This window comes from Trichosurus vulpecula, chromosome 3 (assembly GCF_011100635.1).
Source record: "Trichosurus vulpecula isolate mTriVul1 chromosome 3, mTriVul1.pri, whole genome shotgun sequence".
NCBI lineage: Eukaryota > Metazoa > Chordata > Mammalia > Diprotodontia > Phalangeridae > Trichosurus > Trichosurus vulpecula.
In genome coordinates this window covers 349,796,839-349,819,546 of record NC_050575.1, presented here as the reverse complement: position 1 = coordinate 349,819,546, position 22,708 = coordinate 349,796,839, and the positions used below count along the sequence as shown (strand labels likewise).

General features: G+C 38.1%; 1 protein-coding gene across 2 annotated transcripts in view; it reads left to right on the top strand.

The window, feature by feature from the left end:
- Positions 1–22,708, top strand: part of PLEKHH2 (pleckstrin homology, MyTH4 and FERM domain containing H2) — a 118,778-nt gene that overhangs the window by 6,690 nt on the left and 89,380 nt on the right. For both annotated transcript variants that reach the window (XM_036752063.1, XM_036752064.1), the window contains exon 2: positions 4,232–4,361. In XM_036752063.1, the coding sequence (XP_036607958.1) occupies positions 4,239–4,361 (123 nt within the window). In that variant the 5' untranslated portion in view covers positions 4,232–4,238. The remainder of the gene's footprint in view (positions 1–4,231; positions 4,362–22,708) is intronic.

The window sequence follows — 22,708 nt, the reverse complement described above, 5'->3', positions numbered from 1 at the left end:
CTCCCAGAAAGACAGTGCCTTCCAGACCACCAACCCTGCTACCAGCCATCATCAAGGGGAGCCACTCTTGTGTACATCCCACCTGTCAACTGCCTTATCCTTCCTTTCTCCTCTACTCTTCCTCAGTAACCAAAGAACACCCAGACAAGAAACTCCTCATACCAAAGCCCTTAGCATTGTCAACTTGTATTTAACTATAGAAATAAAGGTTTTATCAATGGAAATGACATTAAAGAAGATACATTACAATCTTCTTTTTCTCTGTACCCTGTGGGCCATTGGGCCTTTTCATCTGGCCTGTAATTGAAACTTTCTATATGTATTGTCTTTCACTACTAGCAAATAAGTTCCTTGAAAGCAGGGACTTGCTTTAAGATATATAAAAATACATACACACATATATACATATTCATATATACACACATATTTACATATATACATGTGTATATATGCACACATGTATATACATTATAGTATGTGCACAATATATAATAATACATATATGTCTATAAAATACATATTTCAATGCAAGATAATTTGGGAAGGAAGTCACTAGGTTTTGGAGACATCAGAAATGGCTTCCAGTAAAAGGTGTTACTTGAGCTGCACTTTGAAGGAAGAGAAGGATCTAAGTTTCTAAATCTATTTATAGTCTCATCTTCATAGTTAAGTGACTTGGGTAAGATAAAAAGTATTTCATTTTTATTATCTTTTCTAAGCTTCATGGTTGAAGGTTAACAACGGAATTCTTCAAGCTAGCAGGGGAAAACTCCAGTATAGATGACCCCACTGAATAGATAAACATGTATAGTATTTATTAAAACTTCAATATAAACTAATTGTTTATTTTGATGTTGTAATACCCATGAATAAATTACTTTTGAAATTGCACAACCCAGTGGCACAATTATTGAACCACAGAAAAATTCCCCACTATGAAAGAGACACTTCTTTTTGCCCAAAGGCTAGAAGTGTACTCTCATATTAAGTGGCTATAGTATGGCTGATTTACGGCTCAAGTTTACCTGTTTTCCAAATTAATGAAAATGTTTCATCAATGCTCTCCTACCCTGCATGCTCTGGAGATAATAAGAAGCAAAGTAGTTGGTAGATGAAGTAATGGATAATTCACTATAGCAATGACATAATCTATACCTTAATTAATGAGAGTTGGTTGGAATATGGATAATGGATAATAATATGGAAAAAGAATGGTTAATAGGAAGGAATGGGGACCAGGAAGAGAGACCAAAAGAAGATAATATCCAATTATATGTGCCATCATAATCATGTTCCCTTTAATTATGATGAGACTTTAGATATATTTTGGTGGGTCCATTGACAGATTCCTAATTTTTATCTTCATGATTGTTGTAGAAATTCCCTAAATAATGGTGTATTCGAAAGAATTATAAATGTTGAGTCTGGAGACCAGGATTCCAGTCCTGGCCCCCACACTTACGGTGTGAACATGGCAAAACCATGTAACCTATGTAAATTTCAATTTCCTCATCTTTAAGATTTGTATTGCAATTAGTTGTACTACTTGCCTCAGAATTGTTGAGAGGAAGGCATTTTGTATACTTCAAAGCACTATACAGATTTGGGTTATTGCTATTGTTAATGATAATAAAGTTATAACCTTTGAGAAATGGTTCTTTGTGATATATCATGAAAGAACCTGTTAACTGATGTATTATTAAATAGGCAATTAACAGAAGTTTGTTGAATTAAATATTGTATGGTTATGTTATAGTATTAGCATAAGGACTGATCTGTGCACAAATGACATGCCAGAAAATCAGGTTTCTGTTGTTGTTGTTAATAGGTCTTAGAGTGAATAGATAATTAAAAGGAAAAATTAAAATGGAGATTAGTCAAGAGGATAAACTGATATTCTTTTAAGAATTTTATTATTTTTTATTCTAAACTTAATGAATACCAATAAAATGAAGAATTTCATATTTGAAATAGAACAGAAGAAAAGATTATGTGAATTTCTGTAGAGTTTGATTTTTTTTACATGTGTAGTAAATTCATCATGTGACATTTAAAACTCTCCAGTTTATGTTTCCTTCTGGCCATCCTTTTGTTCTTTTCCATGCATTTTAAAAGAAATATTTCAATGAGCCTTTCTTTTCTTTTTGACAACTCCATTACTAACTTTTAAACTCCTTTTCCCTTAAAAAACCAAAACCCAAAATTCTTGAAACAAATATGCATCTTCATAACTTGGAATTTTTCTACCTTTCTAGTCTTCTTACATCTATTACCCCTCACATACTCTGCAATTCAGTCATAAATGTCATTCTTGCTGTTTCTCAAACAAAATGCTCCTTCCCTCTACTCTGTGAACTTTCACTGGCTGTCCCCCATCTCTCTCTTTCCTTATTTCCACCTACCGGCTTCCTTCAAGTCTCAGCTAAAATCCTACCTTCTGCAAGAAGCCTTCCCTGATCTGCATTAATGTTAATATCTTTCCTCTGTTGGTTAACTCCAGTTTATCCTATACATATACATATTTGCATATTTGCAGGTTTGCATGTTATCTCTTTCATTAGACTGTGATCCTCTTGTGAGCAGGCACTGTTTTTTGCCTTTCTCTGGATCCTCAGCACTTAGCACAGTGCCTGGCACATAGTAGGCACTTAAATGCTTGTCATCTGATTGACTAGACAAGCAAAACAAATGCCCGCATTGGCCATGTCCAATGTCAGACATGTGTCTTTCATTCTGTACTTTGAGTCCATCACCTTCCTGTTAAGACATGGGTAACGTGTCATCATCAATCCTCTGTAGTCATGGCTAGTCATTGCATTGATAGAGGCTTTTAGGTCTTTCAAAGTTGTTTTTCTTTACTATGTTGTTGTTGAAGAAATTGCTTCTGTATTGGTATTGGTTCTGTATTTGCATTTGTTCTGTTCTCTTTATTCTGCATCAATTCATAGAAGACTTCGCAGGTTTCCCCATCATTTCTTACCATATACTATAATTTGTTCAATCATTCACCAATTGATGGGTATCCACTCAATTTCCAATTATTTACCACTCCTAAAAGAGCTACTATAAATATTTATATCTTTGGATTCTTTTCCTTTTTCTTTGATCTCTTTGGACGATAGGCCTGTTAGTTATATTGCTGTGTCAAAGGATATGCACAGGTTAGTGACTTTGGGGGCGGAATTACAAATGGTTTTCCAAGATGGCTGGACCAGTCCATAGCTCTCCTAACAGGACATTAGTGTGTCTGTTTTTCCATAGCCCCTACAACAGTGGTCATTTATTCTTATTGTCATCTTTACCAAGGCAGTAGGTCAAACTTCAGAGTGGTTTCAGTTTGTACCTCTTTAAGTATTAATGATTTGGAGTATTTTTATATGCTAATAGATGTCTTTAATTTCTTCCTTTTGAGAACTGTCTATTCATAGCCTTTGGTCATTTATCCTTTGGACAATGGGTAAGCTTTGTTGAACGAGAGTATTGGGAGTATAAAAGTGGCAAAGAATGTTATGAGGGATAGAGATAGAAATTTTTAAAAGGTTATTTTTCCATTATTTCTCTGTGTGAGCATATAGAGTATTATATTTCCAATTAAAATTATGTCTTAGGGCTCTAAAATATTTGTGCTTGTGGTTTGGACTTCTTGATGGGTCTAGGTTCTTCAAGGAATTATACTCTTCATATTTATTCTTATCAATTTAAAGTTACCACTGTATATGAATATAATTTGCATTTCCATAATAATAAAAGCTCCTGTTCCTAAAGCATTGTAAAGTTTACAAAATGCTTTCTTAGCAACTGCACGTTGAGGCAGATAGTACAAGGATAATTGTCCCCAGTTTAATAGAAGGGAAAACTTGTTGATGGCAACCTAAAGCTGTCTTTCTTCATAAAAACAAACTGATAGTATGTCATAAAATATTTTTCAGCACTCAAAACCTTAATGTTTTAATTCATCAAATGACCTAGTAGCTCATCATACAACAGTTAGAGTATGCAAACACATATTATATATAGAAGTAGATATACATATATAGATATACACACACACACATATATAAAATATGTATGTATGTATGTATATTGCATAAGTCCATCTGTTAAGACAATACTTTCACTTATTGAATGTCAGTCGAGGGAGTAATATTTCTGTAAGGATTAGATTCTGAAACAAATTTTCCTGAATCCTGAAAGGTGTTTACTTTCTATCTGAATCTTTCTTCCTTTCTAGAATAAAGATGGCAGAACTTTTGGAGCCAGAAGGAACCGTAGATTGGAAGGAAAGGTGCATAGCCTTGGAATCCCAACTCATGAAATTTAGACTCCAGGCAAGCAAGATCAGAGAGCTTTTAGCAGAGAAGGTAAGTTTTTCCACCCTACCTTAAAATATCTATTTAAATATAGAACTGAAGTAATTTGTCTTTTTCAAATCCAAATTCAACTGACAAAAACACAAGTCTGACTGCATCATTCCACCTATTTGTTAGACTCCAGTGGCTCCTTATTACTTTTATTGTTCTATCTGGCGTTTAAAATTCTCCACAATCTCGCCCCCTCCTACCTTTCCAACTTTATTACATGCCACTCTCCTTTATATATTGCACGGTGAAGCCACACTGGCTTTCTTGTCTTTCCTCTCTGGGCTTTTTCACAAGCTGAGACCCATATACAAAATGTACTCCTTCACCTATACCTCCTGCTTCCTGAATTATGACTCAGCTCAGGACCTACCTTCTATAGGAAGCTTTTCCTGGTTCCTCTTAGAAGCTAGCACATCCTCTTCCCAGACCTCTTATCTCCTTGGTATGTGTTTTGTAGCTACATATGTACATGTTTTCCCTTGCTTCCTCCCTTAGAATCTAAGCTTTGTGAGGGCAGGAACTATTTTGCTTTTTTGGGGAGGCAGAAGGGGAGTGTCTTTACTTACCCAGTACCTACTACAGAACCTAGGTGCTTAGTAAATGCTTGATTGATGAATTAATATTCAAATTATTCTATTATTAGTAGTAGTATTTTATACTAAAATTCTAATTATTCAGGTTAAGTTTTTTTAAATAATAAAAATAACTGATACCTGTCAGTTCTTTAAACAATATATGGCATGTTATCACTCAAGGTTTAGAGTATTAAGATGAAAAACATGTCTTCGTGCTTACAAGTAGAATATGTATGAATTGAAAGTAGGTAATTAATGATTATTGGATAGCTAAATAGATACTTTGATTTTTGCAAGATGAATCTTTTTGGTTTGACGGATTTTAGATGGATTAAATATTTTGGAAAGTAAGGTCAAAGTGGTTTTAGAATAAAATATACTGACAGAGAGGCAGCTACATGGCTCAGTGGATAGAATGCTGGGCCTGGAATCAGGAAAACCTGAGTTCAAATTTGGCCTCAGATACTTACTAGCAACCCTGGGCAAGTCACTTAAAGCTGTTTACCTAAGTATCCTCCTCTGTAATATGAGCTGGAGAAGGAAATGGCAAACCACTTCAGTATCTCTGACGAGAAAACCCCAAATGGAGTTATGAAGAGTTGGACACGACTGAAATGACTGAACAAAGATACAAAATCATTAGTTGATGAGGCAGCTAGGTGGTATAGTAGATGGAGCATTAGGCCTGGAGTCAGGAAGACTCATCTTCCTGAGTTCAAATCTGGCCTCAGATACTTCCTAGCTGTGTGACCCTGGGTAAGTCCCTTAACCCTTTTTGCCTCAGTTTCCTCACATGTAAAATGAGTTGGAGCAAGAAATATCAAACCACTCCAGTGTCTTTGCCAAGAAAACCCCAGATGAGGTCACAAAGTATTGGACAGGGCTGAAAAACTCAACAACAACCACAACAACAACAATACCTGACAGAATATTTTTCCTCTATTTTAGAATTGATGTTCAATGTTAGCATCTGTCAGGGATATACGTGTGTATATGTTAACTCTATAGCAGTTATATTTATTATCAAAGTGGTTGAGGGGTGGCACAGTAAATAGGGTGCTAAGTCCAGAGTCAGAAAGACCTGCCAGGTTCAAGCACTTACTAGCTCCATGACCCTGGGCAAGTCACTTAACTGCTCTCTGCCTGGTTTCCTCAACTGTAAAATGGGGACAAAGCAGGTGTTCTATAAATGCTTATTCCCTTCCTTATTATTATTGTCATATTAACTAAAACCAGACTTCGTACAATGAGTTTCTACTGAGAGCCCCACCCAGGTGCCATAATGTTCATTTCACGGTAGGAATTTTCTTCAAAATCAATGTTTGAAATGCATGGAAAAATCATATTAAACCTGACATAATTATCTTATACTGATATGGAAAAGTGATCAGAAGAGGTTGTAGCCAATTTCTTAATCTTCTCTACTTAATATGATATTAGGGACTAACATTTCTATGCATAGTGCCTTAAGGGTTGCAAAGAACCTTACAGTCATTATCTGATTTGATTCTCAAAACGACTCTGTGCTACTGTCATAATGACTATCATAACAAGTTTACAGACTGTTTCTTAATTGTCAGCACTTCTTGGCCTGTTGAGATGGGTCAAGCTGTATTAGGACTATATAACAAAAAAGATGTCAAGTCCCATTCCAATTACTGTCCAAGAAGTTGCTACACTGCCATTAATTTGAACCCGTGATGGTGAGGATTTTGAGGCCTAATAAGGCGGTACTCAGCTTAAATGTCAGAAGTGGCCTATAACTTTATGTTTTACATTTTGTAGCTGGGGAAACTAACGTTAAACCACTTATCTTGGGGCAACTGTTCGTGACATTTTTAAAAGATAAATCTCAGTTTCAGATTATTATCTTATAATTTACCTCTTTGTGATTAAAATAAGCATGTCATCGCTTTCTCTCTCTCTCCCTCTTTCTCCCATCCAACCCCCTCACAGCCCATGCAACCTGGATCCATGAAGCCAAAACTGTTGTCCCCCTGCTCAAATGTTCCTAGTTGGTTCATTTGTTCCTATCATGCCGCTTTTCCTATTCTCTTTATTTGTGTAGATGTTATATACTTCCTGTTAGATTATAAGCTCCTTGAGGGCAGGCAGGAACTGTGTAATTTTTCATATTTGTTTACCCAATTATTTGTGCAATGTCTTGCCTCTAGTAGATGTTTTACAAATAAATATCTGTTGAATTGAAATTAATTGTAATCCGAAGCTTCCATGGAGCTGTCATCTTAATGAATGATAGAAGTATTCCCTTCACTGATGAAGATCAGAATCCACTGGAGCCTGACTCTCCTGGGTAGGAGTCTTGTCCATATCTTCCCACCATTCTGCCATAAGGCGGGGCTGGCAGTGAGAGAGAAGATGGAAATAGAATTGACAGATTGAACATGGAGGGTGAGAGAGAGGGAAGAGTCTTAAGCCCAGGTAACTAGATGGAGGTTGGTGCCATTAGCAGATGTAGGAAAGTTGGAAGGAGTAGTAGCAGGTCTGGTCAGGGAAGACAAATTCCATTTTCAACATTTTGAATTTGATATTCTGGAATAACATGCAGGGTGAGATGTCAAACAGGCAACTCGAGATACGAGACTTGAGGTAGGGGAAGAGATTGGGGCGGGAGAGAGAGATTTGAGACTTTCCTGTGTTGACATGATAATTGAGCCCAAAGTAGAGAATATATAGAGAGAAGTGACTGGGGATGGAGACCTTGGGAATCAGAAAAATCATGATGAACCAGCAAAGACCAAGAAGCTAGAGAAAAGGAGATTTTTTTTCTTCCTAAGTAGACCTGTGATTCATCTGTGTGGAAACTCAGAGGGAAGACCTTGCTCTCCTAGGGCGAATCAGCACCTTCTCTGTAACTTATAGTCTTAGGTAGTTTCATGGGATGCTGAGAAGTGAAGCATCTTGTTCAGGATCATGCAGCTAGTTTCAAAGGTGGCACTTGAAACCAGGTTTCTTGACTTGGAGACAAGGTCTCTATCCACTGCACTGCACTAGAGGGAATACAAGACAAAAATCATTCAAGTCATGTAGGAAATTGAGTTTACTTGCCAGCTGGCTTGTCTGTGACTAAAGGAAAGTATACTCTTTTTTATTACAGTAACTAAAACTAAAGAGGCAGCATGGCATACTGGTTAGAGATATTGCCTAGGGGTCAGGAAGATCTAGATTCAAATTCTACCTCTGACAGAAAATGGCTATGTGCCCCTGAGCTAGACACTTAAAATCTCAGTGTCCCCCATAACTACATAAGACTACAGAGCTGTTTCTGATCTGTGTTGGTACAGGGGGTTTCTTCATTTGGAATTCCCAACACTGATGAAATCACAAGTTTAGGGGGAAAACTAACACCCTAGAATTGCACAAATTAATTTTTGTTCCTAATCATTAAGGGATCAGATAGTTCAGTATTAAACTTTACCCATGAACTAGTAACAGGAGCAAAGTAAAATAAATATTTCCATTTGTATGACCTTATTCTTTTGACAGATCTAAGAAATGGAATTATTCATGTGTGTTTTACATATTGGAAACGAGATAATTTTGCCATGTTTCTCATGGTTTCCTCATAAATAATTATACTTTCAAAATGGGAATATGTCTTTACACAATATTTTCCATCAAACATATGCCATTCCAAGATCATATTTTTCTATAGTTGTCTTCTTTGCTTACTCTTTGCTACCCACTCACTCACTCCCCCATCCATGTTCCTACTTCTCTCCAGCATATCCCTACTTTTCTATCCAGCTACCTTCTGTCTACCTAATTCTGCTTTCTGCCTGGGTTGTTTTTGCATATGTGTGTCTGTCACACATTTCGATAGTGCTTTGTATTTTTCAAGGCACGAGTGATCTCACTGCTTTTGAAAGTGTATGGTCCAAAGCCAGAGATTGCATTCCTGAGGCCAGCCAGGTCCCACCTAAAACTTTTGGTTTGGAGTTGGAATCATCTCGTCTAGGTCTTCTATAGTGATTTTGTTCCCTGTGAGAGTAGTGCCTGGGAATCTAGACTGGCTTCAGGTCATCCTCAGTCCTGAAGGTGGGTTTGGGAAGCTGGGCTGGTTCTGGTAGGTATTTCTAACCGGAATTCTGGAGGCCTCCCACCTTTATAGTAGTGTTTATTTCCAGTTTGCTTCTTCTTCCTCCCCTTTCCCATCTGTGGTAATGCTACCTTGGGCCCTAATCAGATGGAATCTCACTTTTGTCCTCTAGATAGAATCTTGTAGAATCTTACTCTCGTCCTTAGAAATCATAGGTACCATAGTTCCCCATCATGCCCCCTTATATTTTTTTAGCATTCTCCCCATTTCACTCCTTTCTTTTTTGTGATTAAGCATAATGATTGTAGACAGAAAGACAACTTGGAATAATTATAAATCGATGCAGAAAGGCATCTTTTGATTCTCTAGCAGGGACTTTGAAATCTCTAGGTGCTAAGTTATGAGTCTTAAAAGATGATATTCATGTCTGCCCTACATTTCTGGAGATTTCAGAGGTGCAAAAAGCAGACTGCACAGCATTTAAAAGTGCCTTTGTGGAGTGTATTTTTGGGCGGAACCATCAGTACTACTAAACATACTGAAACTTGTGAAGAAAGAGGCCTTGTCGAGGTCTTAGGCAGAAGCGACTTCTGTAGGTGGGAGAGGTCTTTACAGGAATTTTAGGAATGGTGTTAGAAATGTCTCTCATATGCTAAATACAGGCTCACCCGGAAGCTGAGACCTAAGTGGATATTTTCCTGCTATGCTATATATTATGCTCAGCTAATTTTTTGAGCCAGAGGGGAAAGGACAAATTTCTTTTTTAAAGCTAAGGCGAAATGTTATTTCCTATGGGTTCAATTTCCAGTGAAAAAGCAAGATTGAAGAATATGAAGAATTTTTCTTTTTGGCACCAATATAACTCACCTAACCTGCTGCTATAAATGTGGTTAGAACAGCATCGTCTTACTGTGCAACAGAAAATTCCTTTATTTCTCTTGAGGTACGATGAATTATCCTACCCAAGGATCATCTTGTAGCATATGTGATTTGCCAGAGGTTAAGGCTACCACCACCATAGAAATGAAGACTCCCAAGAACTAAGATTTTCCGTTACTGGGCTGTCTAGGATGATTCCATATTCTGACCCAATAGTAATTTGTCCTTAACTGGGCAGGCAATATTGATGGCTCTGAAGGGCCAGTGGATTCTTAATGTTTTTGCATGTCATGACAGTAGTCATGGCAACAGTCTTCTGAAGCCTGTGGACCCCTTCTCAGAATAATGTTTTTAAATACAAAAAATTAAATACACAGGACTGAAAAGTACACCAATTATATTGAAATATAAATTTATTTATATTTAAATTCAAATTTATTTTATTTATTAAATTTTATTTAATTTAAATTTAATATATCTAAATAACATTTAAATTCGCAAATTTAAATATTTAAATTTGCGAATTTAAGTAACATCTAAATTCATGAATTTAAATAATTAAAAACTTTTTTTTTTAAGTTCACATACCCCAGATTGTGAACCACTGTACTCATCTAAGTACAGCAGCAGGATTCACTGTGTAAATCTGTCACGAAAGTGGCTCTTGCATTTTATAGATGCCTTTATCTGAGCTGGAATTAGTTACAACTGTACCATGGGGTAAATTCAGGGGCTTAGAGGGCAGACAGTCCTAGTTCAGTGCATAGTTTCATCTATGGTGAAGCTCATCCATTACCCAGAAAGTCAGACTCTTACTCTTGTGGTGTTTAGGGAAAAGATGGCCCTGGGGAGAATGACAGGCCTGGGGGTGATAGACCAGAGGAAGTTGTGGGAAGGTAGAGGGGGGAATACAGTGGTCATTGTGGGAAGGAAGCAAGTACCACCTCCGTTACTGATGCCCATGCTCATCCCATGTGTCAAGGAGGAAGTTTGCACTGAGTCATTTTATTTGTGTAAGATGCTTCTGGCTTATATTATTTTCCCCTTTGCTCAGAGAGAGTGTGAGAGAATTTTTAAAAAATAACAAAACCCTTCACTTTTTAGTCCAGTCAGATCTAAAGCAGTTTCTTTCAGTAATACCCTAAAAGGATTGGTTGTGGAACCAATCCAAGTGTTACATTGCAGGGCAAACAATGAAGGTCAGAATTTACAGGAATGTTTCCTGGATTGCTTCCTTGAGGGCTTTGAAATGTTATTTTTCTATTTTGAAGGATAATGAAGGAAGTATTGTCTTTCATACTAACCTTATTACTCTGAGACTAGTTGTCAGAAATTATTATAAATTTAATAGCCTTCAACGAAAACAATAAAGAAAATGAGGAATAGACTCACATAAAATCCTCCGCATTTGAGCAAATAAATTAAAAACTAACAAACATGCATTTATTCTGTGCTACTTTCTAAGTCCCACAGACTGAATTTTTTATGTAATACATAACTTTCATTAAAAATAATAAAAGTTATGGCAAACAGGCATTGTTTTTGATGTTTTGTGTTTTGCAAAAAATAAAAACGTTTTCTTTTGACAGAGTTTTTCTTGGTTTTAAAGTAATATCTTGGAACAAATGTTGTCCATACCTTAGGACAGGGCTGTCCAAAATGTGGCCCACAGTGTGATTTATGCAGCCCACCTACAAGCATAGAAATTTACATAAATACTTTAGTAAAGGAAGCCAAGCTACCGCAGAGCTCTCACTAAAATGGCAAATCAAAATATATTGTCTATTGTTTCAATAAAAACCTAAGGTTGGACAGCCCTGCCTCAGGATCATAGGATTTAGAATAGAAAGGAACTTTAGAGATAGTTTAGTCCATTCCTCTAATTTTACATGTAATTGTCTGAGGCAGGATTTGAACTCAGGTCTTTCTGATTCCATATGGGGAAACTAAATCCCAAAGAGGTTAACACATAGTAAACATCAGAAACACAATTTGAACTGGTCTGTTCATTTCAAATCCAGTTCATTATAATTTTTAAAACATGGTATCCCCATAGTCTATATACACTAATTTTTCATTTCCCTCATCTGTAAAATGTCCTCTAACTAAATTTTAAATTCTAAGTCATTATGAGCAAAATTCTCTGATCCTAAGTAACAGCCCTACTCGTGATTCAAAGACTAGGTGCCAGACCTCTTTAGAACAGTTTAGAATCTAGATGACCCCAGAAAGCTTTGAGGAGGAAGTGGAATTTTAATTGGACTTTGTAAGAGGGATGAGATTTTGATAAGCAGAGACAGAAAAACAGTTTGGAAAAATAGGCCCTTAGCTTAGGAATGCTAAAGGTTTATTAGGGGTGCAGTGAATTGACTAGTTAGACCAGTGTCACAAGCAGTGAGTAGTAAATCCAGAAAATTATATTGGGGCCAGATTAAAGAGTTTAGACTTTATTTGATAGGTGATAGGTAGCCATTGAAGGTTTCACATAGCAATAGTAATAATTTGTTGATGTCACTGAGTCGATTTCACTTGGGTCCAACTCTTTATAAGCCCATTTGGGGTTTTCTTGTCAAAGATACTAGAGTGGTTTGTCATTTCCTTCTTCATCTCATTTGACAGATGAGAAAACTGAGGCAATCAGATTAAGTGACTTGTCCAGGGTCACACAGCTAGTAAGTATCTGAGGCCAGATTTGAACTCAGGAAGATAAGTCTTCCTGCCTCCAGGACCAGCTCTGTATCCACTGCACCACCCAGCTGTACTAATAGTAATAATACCTGGTATTTATACTGTGCTTTGAGGTTTGCAAAGCAGAACACATATGATTTCATTTGATAACAAAGGAGTAATATAATTTGGGAAGATTAGTATGATTAGTCTGGGTATATAAAAAGATCACACTGGAAGGGAAGACAGTGTGATAGAAAAGCCAAGAGACATATTATCCAAGGAGGTCAAGGCAAGAAGGAAGGTCCCCTACATGTCAGTGGGCATGGTCTGGGTTCACATACTCTGGGCTTAAACAGATTGGGCTCAGTTGTAGGAGCAGCTCCCCAAAATAACAACTCTGGCTTGTTTTCCTCTTATCAATCCATCAATAAATATTTATTAAGTACCTACTATGTGCCAGGCACTGTGTTAAGTCAGGAGGATACGAAAAGAGGCAAAAAACAGTCCCTGCCCTCAAGGACCTTACAATTGAATGGGGAAGATAACATAAAACAAATATATACAAAGCCAGAGGGAAGGCACTGGAATTAAGAGGGGTTGGGGAAGGCTTCCTGTAGAAGGTGGGATTTTAGTGAAGACTTAAAGGAAGCCAGGGAGGAGGAAGAGGAGGGAGTAGTAGGAGCAGAGGAGGGAGAGTATTCCAAGCATGAGGGACAGACAGGCAGTGAAAATGCCCACAGCCTAGAATTTCTCTTGGGGGAAACCTCAGAATACAGCCTCCACATAGCTTGTGTACAGGTCTTCACAGATGTAGGTAAAACAGTTCTCAAATTCTGTGCTAATGCTTAAGGAAATACTAAATCTCAGGGACAGGACTGCCTTTATTTCTCCCCCTTCATCCATGAAGAAAACAGAAAGAACGCACAGACGTGCATGGACACTCAATACAGTTCTCCCTCTCTAATGAATCCCACCTTTCCCCTAGGGCCCTATACAGTCCCCCAGACTCAGATTACCACCCTATCATTTAGACTCCCTTCTGAAGGGAAACAAATTCAGGGTTGCCAGAGAAATATTCCTTTTCCCCTCTGACTTGTACTGTCTGAATAACATTAGTAATAAAGTGGTCCTAGAGGGGCAAAGGCCAAACCTTTTCTCCTCCATGTCATGTCTTAGTCCCTTGCTATTCTTCTAATTATAGGATCATGTGAATGTTGTTCTTCTCCTTAAGAGGCTATCACTGCTCAAGAGGGAAATGGAAGACAATAAGCACTTCTATAGCACCTACTCTGTGCCAGACACTGTGCTAAGTGCTTTGTTTTTTTTACAAATATTATTTCATTTGATCCTCACAACATCCCTGTGAAGTAGTTGCTATTATTAGCCCCATTTTGCAGTTGAGAAAACTGAGGCAAAGAGAGGTTAAGTGACTTTTGTCCAGGGTCACTTAGCTGGTTAGTTTCTGAGGTCATTTTTGAACTCAGATTTTCCTGATTGTGTCACCAGCCACCCATAAGAACACCCCACTTCTCTTACTCTATGGATAGATTCTGTGGTCCTCTTCTAAGACACTAGAGCTGTCTAAACACTCCCCCTTTTCAAAAATGTGAGTCCCAGAAGCCAAATCTGGGGCTGTTATAGAGGGAACCCCAAGGTTAGTGCTGTTCAGAAACTTCCCTTCTCTAAACTCTAAAAGATTGGAGTTCAGGAAGGCTTACTGTTTGCCTATGTGGTTGAGGGTCCGTGCGACCACAATGAGTGATACAGTGCTAGGCCTGGAGTCAGGAAGAACTGAATTCAAATTTGACCTCAGACAGAATCTTCCCTAGTCTAGGAACAAGAGAATCCTATGTCACAGACTCATAGGACACCTTCTGTTGGACCAAAAGACTGGGACCAAAATGAATTTGCATCAACTATAGTAAATGAATGTAACAGGATACTGCATACATTTGAGGAATTTAGAGAAGTATGGGGAGACTTGTATGAATTGATGCAGAGTCAAAAAAGCAGAATCTATTCAATGACTCCAAAAAAACATGGCAGCTGATCTCAGAATGAATGGACCGACCAGACTTGGTCTCAAAAGAGAGGCAAAGAAATGCATTTCCTTTTTCTTAGTTGAGAAGTAGAAGGCAGTGGATATGTAACACCCCATATGCCATTGGATGCAGTTGTTGTGATGGTCCATTTTGCTTCATTGTTTTCTTTTGTTACAAAGGAGAGAAAATGGGTGGTATATTGGAAATGGCTTTGTTATAGGGGAAAAAGACATTAGTAAGACTTTTTAATAAAGAACACTGGTACCAGTCAGAAGATTTGGATTCCAGTCCTGGCTCTGTTACTTACTAATTGTATGATGATCTTGTTCAAGTCAGTTCACCTTTGTCCATCTTAGATTCTTCATCTGTAAAATGAAGTTCTTGAATTAAGGATGTCCCACTTCTAGCACTATGTATTCTGTAATCTCTTGCTGCAGAAGGTACAAAGATAAATAAGGCATAGCTCCTGCCCTCAAAGGAACTTACAATAGAATAAAAATAGATAGAACATAGATAGATATATAGATAGATTATAACCTAGAGAGATATAACATAGGATAAATATATTTGAATATTATAAATTCATAAAGAAGTATAAAATCCTGTGAGATCAGGTGAAATTAAAGGTCAAGGTAAGCTAATTGATTTTACAGTATGTTTTAAACTACTGTTAGGATTGCTTTTAAAAGGACTGCTGGTGAAAAGTAGTTTGTATAATTCAAACTCCCCAACACTGCCACTCCCTTCCTACCCTTTGGCATAGGCACAAAGAGTCTGCCTTTGCAAACCATTCCTGAAGCCTAACTCCCAAGGTAGTTGCTGGAATTGCCTTCGCTGATACACACAGCGAACATTTATGTTCCTTACTGTGTGCCGTGCGATGTGCTATGTACTTTTAAATTATTATTTCATTTGTTCCTTACAACACCTTGGGAGGCTGGTGCTATTGTTATGCCCATTTTACAGATGAGGAAACTGAGGCAAACAGAGGTTTTTAGTGACTTGCCCAAGGCCACTCAGCTAGCAAGTACCTGAGGCTAGAATCGAACTAAGGTCTTCTTGACTCCAGGTCCAATGCTCTATCCACTGCACCATCAGCTACTGTCATCTATGTTCAAAGGTGTGTCTAATTCAACCAATCCCAACACATTTTAACCTGTTTCATTCAGTGGTTCAAAGCACTTCATTCCCCAAGCCTAGTTTACTACTTTGATTGACTGATTCAGGGGAGGTGTCTAGGATTTATTTTGTTGTTCTTCAGTTGTTGTTCAGTCATGTCCTATCATCATGATCCCATTTGGGCTTTATTTATCAAAGATACTAGAGTGGTTTGCCATTTCCTTCTCCTGTTCATTTTATAGAAGAGGAAACTGAAGCAAACAGGGTTAAGTGACTTCCCCAGGGTCACGCAGCTAGAAAGTATCCGAGGCCAGATTTGAATTCAGGTCTTCCTGAGTCCAAGTCCAGGGTGCTTTGTCCACTGTACCACCTACCTGCCCTAGGTCTTGTTTGTCCCTGGTTTATACCTTTGATCGATTGGTTCTGTAATTCAATCAGTCAAAGAGGCATTCTCACTTGATCATGGAATCAGCGTGTAGAACATCTTTTTAGTTGTATTAATTGGGGTTGGGGTCTGGGACACCTTTCTTATATATAAAATGTGAGGGTTGGTCTAGGTGTCCTCTAATATCCCTCCTAGATATAAATCTATGATTCTGTGATATAATAATAATAATGGTAATGATGATAACAGTGTATACATAGCACTTTAAGGTTCGCAAAGCACTTCACCTGTTATTTCATTTGATCCTCACTACAACCTGGTGAACCAAGTGTCATCACCCCCTTTTACAGATGAGGAAACTTAGGTAAAGACAGAGTAAGTGACTTGCCCAGGGTCACACCGCTAGTGTCTGTGTAAATCTTGTATCCTCCCCCAGCAGGATTGGTTACAAGGGCAATTTTTCCTTTTTGCCACTGTATGCCCAGCCCAATGTCATGAATATAGTAAGCACTCAATAAATGCTTATTCAATTGAATTGAATCTAGAAACACAATCCAAACTACTCTGATGTAAGAGATACATCCCAATTATAAGAGTCAAATTACTAGAAAAATGAGAGAAAGAACAGAATGTATCACTTGGGTCACTTCTTTATATTGTTACAGTAGAGAGTGTGACTAATCCTTGCTTTATAAGTTATGTTTTGTCAAAGTCACATAGCTAGTTGGTAACAGAGCTGAAACTAGAACCCAGGACTCCCTAACGCCCAGATCAATGCTATGTCTACTACATGTTAATCCATGTAGTAATGAGAACCGTGCCAGGGTTATACTATACTTACACTGACATCTTTAATTTCTATAATACTTCTATAAACATAATATATGTATATTATATATATAATTATAATTATATAATTCAGTTGATTAGTACTTGGTGCTAATGAGGCCCAAGTAGAAGGTACAGGTCTTGAAGAGCTAGTCAACTAACTGGCTTCATTCTCTCTGTTCAGAATGAACTTTTAGCTCCAGGACTTCTCAGCTCATCTTACATATTTGTGTCATCATAAATCGCTGGTTGAGAAATATGGATAGGTTAGCACATTGTTTCACTCCCACTTTAAACAATGCAAAACATTCTCCTTCCTGCCACAAGTTTCTCTCTCCCTCTCTCCTTTCTCTCTCTCTCTCTTCTCTCTCTCTCTTCTCTCCTTTTTTCTCTCTTCTTTCTCTCTCCTTTCTCTCCTTTTCTCTCTTTTCTTTTTCTCTCTTTCTCTCTCTCCCTCTGTTCTCTCTCTCTCCTTCTCTTCTCTCTTTCTCTTTCCCCCCTCAAATTTCTCTCTTCTCTTTCTTCTCTCCCTCCTTCTATTTCTCTGTCTCTCCTTCTCTCTCACCTGTTCTCAAAAACAGAGGGTATTCTATCAAACATCAAATCAAAATCCCTATCAAATCAATAGATATTTATTAAGCATCTACTATGTTCCAGGCACTGTGTTATGCATCACTGTCAAAGTGATCTTTCTAAAGTGTAAGTCTGACTATGTCACCTCCAGCCCCTCAGACAAACCCAATGACTTCTTATCCCCTCTAGGATCAAACATGAAATCCTCTGTTTGCCTTCAGAGCCCTTTATAACCTGCCCTGCCTCCACCTTTCCAGTCTTCTTACACCTCACACTAGCCCCACCCCAACCCCTACATACTCTTCTGGCCTCCTTACTGTTCCTCAGTCAAGATGGTCCATCTCACAACTCCAGGCATCTTCATTGGCTGTGCCACCTGCCTGGAATGCTTTCCCTCCTCATACCTGACTTTTGGCCTCCTGGCTTCCTTTAAGTCCCGGATAAAATCCCACCTTCTACACAAATCCTTTCACCATCCATTTAATCTAGGGCCTTCCCTCTGTTGATTATTTCCAGTGTATCTTTTCTACATCTTGTCTGTACATAGGTGTCTCTCTGTTGTTTCTCCCATTAGACTGTAAGCACCTTGAGAGTGGGAACTGTCTTTTATGTTTCTTTGTATTCCCAGCACTTAGTCTAGCACCTAGCATGTAGTAGGTGGCTAACAAATGTTTGTTGACTAATAGAGGACAAGTATGAAACACGTCGGAAGTCGATGTGGTGTAGTAGAAAAAGTTCCAGATTTGGAGCTAAAAAACCTCAGTTGAAATCCCAACTCTGCCTGTATGGCCTTAGCCAAGTCATCTCTGCGGGCTTCCCTGTCCTCATTTATGAAACAAAGAGGCTGAACTAGGTAATGTCCATGGCCCCATTCTACTCTAAACCTATAATTCTAAGAAAGAAAACACCTAGGTGGGGAAAACAAAGATTTGTGATTTAACCACCCAAGTAGATTCAGTTGATGGTTAAAATACAATATTCAGTGGCCTTGTGGTCTGCCTAAGTTGAATGTTAAAGTCTGTTTTCTTTTAGGAAGAAAGGCTAACCTGAAACACAACACTAATTGCTTGTTTCTTCTTTGAAAGAGTTCTGACTCAGGGATGTTTGCCAAGATTTTTTCGGACTAACCAGCATCAGTTTTAGCAGCAGAAGTGGAAGAGGCATTAGAAATAAAAATTCTAACATGAAATGAAGGATTAGCTCATATGTCCCAAACTCAGGACAGGGGACATTTCAATATAATATAATTTAGAGCAACAATATTAGTAAACAATTAGATAATTTGTTTTTTAGTGATTAAATCCACATTAACAAAAATGAAAAGTGAGAAGTTATCAGCAAGAGGGAAAATAAAAAAAAATTATCAGATATTATTATACTAAATTATATACCAGTAATAGCTAGCATTTATATAGTGCGTTAAGGCTTGCAAGGCACCTTTAAAAATCTCATTTTTCTCCCTCACAACAATCTTAGGAAATAGGTGCTATCATTGTCTCCATTTTACAGATGAGAAAACTGAGGCTGCGAGATGTTAAGTGACTTACCTAGGGCCACACAACTAGTAATTGTCTGAGATCAGATTTACATATGACAAAAAAAAGCAAAAAATTGGATGAATATCTGCAAAAATATAAAATACCAACATTAACAAAAGAGGAAATAGCCTAATTAGAGGTTTTTTTCCTTGGGGCCTGTTTTGAAGGGCATGTTCTCCAAAACCACTTCCAAGGCCTCATCCAACTTTTTGATCTTATGACTCTATGAATCAGCAAGTTATTGTCCTCTTACCAACAAATAAGCTGATATGTATAATGTTAAATAGTGACAAAGAGATAAAAAGGTAACCGTATAAAACTAGAGAAGACAAGAGAAATGCTTGATCAACTTCTAGTCAAAATGGGTCATCTGAAATATTTTCCACAAAGTACAGCCAGAGAAATGACCCAATACGAAATGTTTCCTGTCTCACAGAAACCTAATTAAACTCAAATCCCACAACAATGAATAGGCCTAAAGGTCCAGGAATAGAAGCCTTAAGTAATTTTTTCTAATATAAACTTTTTGTTCCAACAAAAAAAAGAGATATGATTACAAGAATTCCTCTCATATTAGCCTACAAAGTTCACTTACGAGCTTCTGAATATGCTTGAGAAATGTCCAAATTGTCTGAAGTTACGCAAAAGGATAATGAAGCTCTAACTCACAATTAATTGGAAATCCACATTTTCAGTATTTTGCAGTAACCACATAAAAGGTCACTATTTGCATTTTAAGTTCCAAAGACCAAAAGGAAGGGGGGATGTGGAGAAGAACATCTTAATATGTAGATTTGTTTTGCTTGACTATACAAATTTGTTACTAGGGCATTTTTCTTTTCCTTCTTTTTTTCTTTCTTTTCTTCTTCCTTCCTTCCTTCCTTCTTTCTTTCCTTCCTCCCTTCCTCCCTCCTTCCCTCCTTTCCTTCCTCCTTCCATCCCTCCTTTTCTTTCTTCCTCCCTTCCTTCCTCCCTCCCTTCTTTCTTTCTTTCCTTCCTTCCTTCTTTCCTTTCCTTCCTTTCCTTTGTTCCATCATTATTTCCTTCCTTTCTTTTTTCTTTCTTCCTTCCTTTCCTTATTTCTTTCTTTTCCCCAGTGGAGAATGAGGAAAGTGGGAGAGAGAAGTGATCATTGAAAAAATACAATGTTATTATTTTTTAAAAGTAGGCCATTTAAAAACTTACTGTGATGATAGTTAATACTAAATATAAGTGAATTATACCGTATAACTCTCATGTCAGATATTCCCTCCTGATTAAAAGGCCCAGGTACATTTGTGAAGATGTTTTACTTTCTAACTCATCTCACCTCATGGTATCAAAGAGTTGGTAGGCCTTCTCCACGCCTGTCAGTCAATGAATCTGCTACTATAAAGCAGCCAATGTGGAGTCGCCCAGCCTTTGCTTGGAGACCTCCAATGAGGGAGAATTACTACTTCCCCCTCCCCCCTAGTTCTGCCCTCCAGAGACAAGCAAACACCTCTTCTGAATAAGAGCCCTTCAAATGCCAGAAAATCACTTTTCCTCTCTAGCCTAAACGTTCCCGCTTCCTCAAGGACTCCTATGACACAATGTTAAGGCCCCTTCAGCTTAATGATTGCCTTCCTCTGTCTGCCCCTCTGCTTATGAATGTCCTTCCTAAAATATTTTGCCCAGGACAGAGCATGGCCCTCTAGGTATAGTCTTACCAGGACAGAGTCAAACAGGAATACGGCCACTTTAGTCCTGGAAACTACGCCTCTCAACATGACGTAACTTATTTAGCAACAGGCAGCAAGGCAGCACGGTGTGGGGCTTGGAATCAGAAAGACCCTGGATTCAAATCCTTTCTCAGATACTTTTTAGCTTGGGCAGATCACCTCATCTCTCTGCCTCAGTTTCATCATCTGTGAAATGGGGGTAAAAATAGCATCTTCTTTCCAGGGTTATTGTGAGGATCCGCAGCTAGGCAGTACAGTCGATAGAGCACCGGGCCAAGAATCAGGAAAATCTGATTTCAAATTTGGCCTCGGTCACTTGCTAGATATGTGACCCTGGGCAGGTCACTTAACCTCTGTCTCAGTTTACTGGGGGTAATAATAGTACCTACCTCCCGGGGTTATTGTGAGAATTAAGTGAGATAATCACTGTAAAGCACTTAGTACAGTGCTTAACCCATAGCAAGCACTTTTGTTATTATCACTACCATAGCATACAGTTGAGTCATATTGAATGAATGAATAAGTGTTTATTAAGCTCATATGTTGATCTTATAGTCCAGTATCGTGACTGATACCTCCAATCTTTTTCAGGTAAACTGATGTTTAACCAAGGCAGTCCTGCCCTCAAGGTGCTCACTTTCTAATGAAGACAACATACACAGGGGAGTAGTGGCTAGGGTAGAAAGCTTTGCTCTAGAAAGCTACAGGAGTGGTCACTAGGGCCATAGGAGTGTCTATTGATACACCCCATCCAGGAACTGCAACAGAGTTGGTGTGATCATGGTTCATGGTTTCAGAACTGGACAGGATGGGGAGGAAAGGGTAAATGAGATGCAGCAAATCCATTAGTGAAGCTATGGAAGAGAGAGCCAGAGAGTTCGGAGTGAGATGAATCATAGCTGGCTTTCCTAAAACTGTAGTCCAGAAAGATAGTCCTATCTCTCAAAATCAGAATGAGAGATATGTTTGAGCTTCCATCTGTTTCCCAGAGCAGGCAGATGTACAAGGTTTGCAGCTTGGAAGCCAGCAAGTGCAAGGGACAGAAGCAGGAGTGTCCTGGGACTAGCTCATACAAGCTGATGAGAGCTGACTGTTCAATTTGCAGTGTGAGCATTTATGTCTTGCTACAAACTGGACTTGGTTTATTGTTCTGTTGATTCTCTAGCCTTAGTAAAGGGATGGAGAAAATGTTAAGAATGCAGGTTAAAGTTAAAAGTGTGTCATACTTTTAAATTTTTATTTTTGGAGAGTCAGTTGTTAAACATTCATTAATGCACTGCTCTTTGACACCACTAAGTACAGCTGTTGACTCTTTCTTTATCTTCCATTTAAGGTATGGGTCCTCATAATTGTATGTCTATGTACTTAGCATCACAAAGAATCACTTGACTACTGAATGTAAATATAATATTTGAATGCAAACATGAGTGGTTCTTCTAAAGAACCACAGTGATGGAACCACACATGACAGAAAAGATAATCTGAGTATTATTGACCAAAAACTTTCTCTTCCTGAATCCCCTCTCACCATTTGCTGTATGGATGGTTTATGTATTTTTCATTTGGTGGAATTCAATTCATCACCAAACACTGAGTTCCATGGGTCACTTAGAAGGGGATCTGGTGAACCTTTGCTGGGATCAGTTTAGGGTAGGTAAGGTAGGGTCGGTAAGTCCGTGGCAATGATGAAGTTCAGAAAAGATTCGTGTTGAGTGGAAGGATTAGAGGAAACCTTCTAGGAAGAAGCTTGAAACAGTGGCTTCTCACAAGATACTCCATCTCATGACTCATTTTCACTATCTGTGCCTGGAATTCCTTCTCTCCTCTGATCTGCTCTTGGCTTCCCTGAAGTCTCAATTAAAATCCAACCTTCCAGAAGAAAGATTTTCCAAACCCCTTCCTTTTATTGATTATCTCCAATTTATCCTGTCTACATCTTGTACAGAGTTGTTTGCATGCTGTCTTCCCCATTAGACTG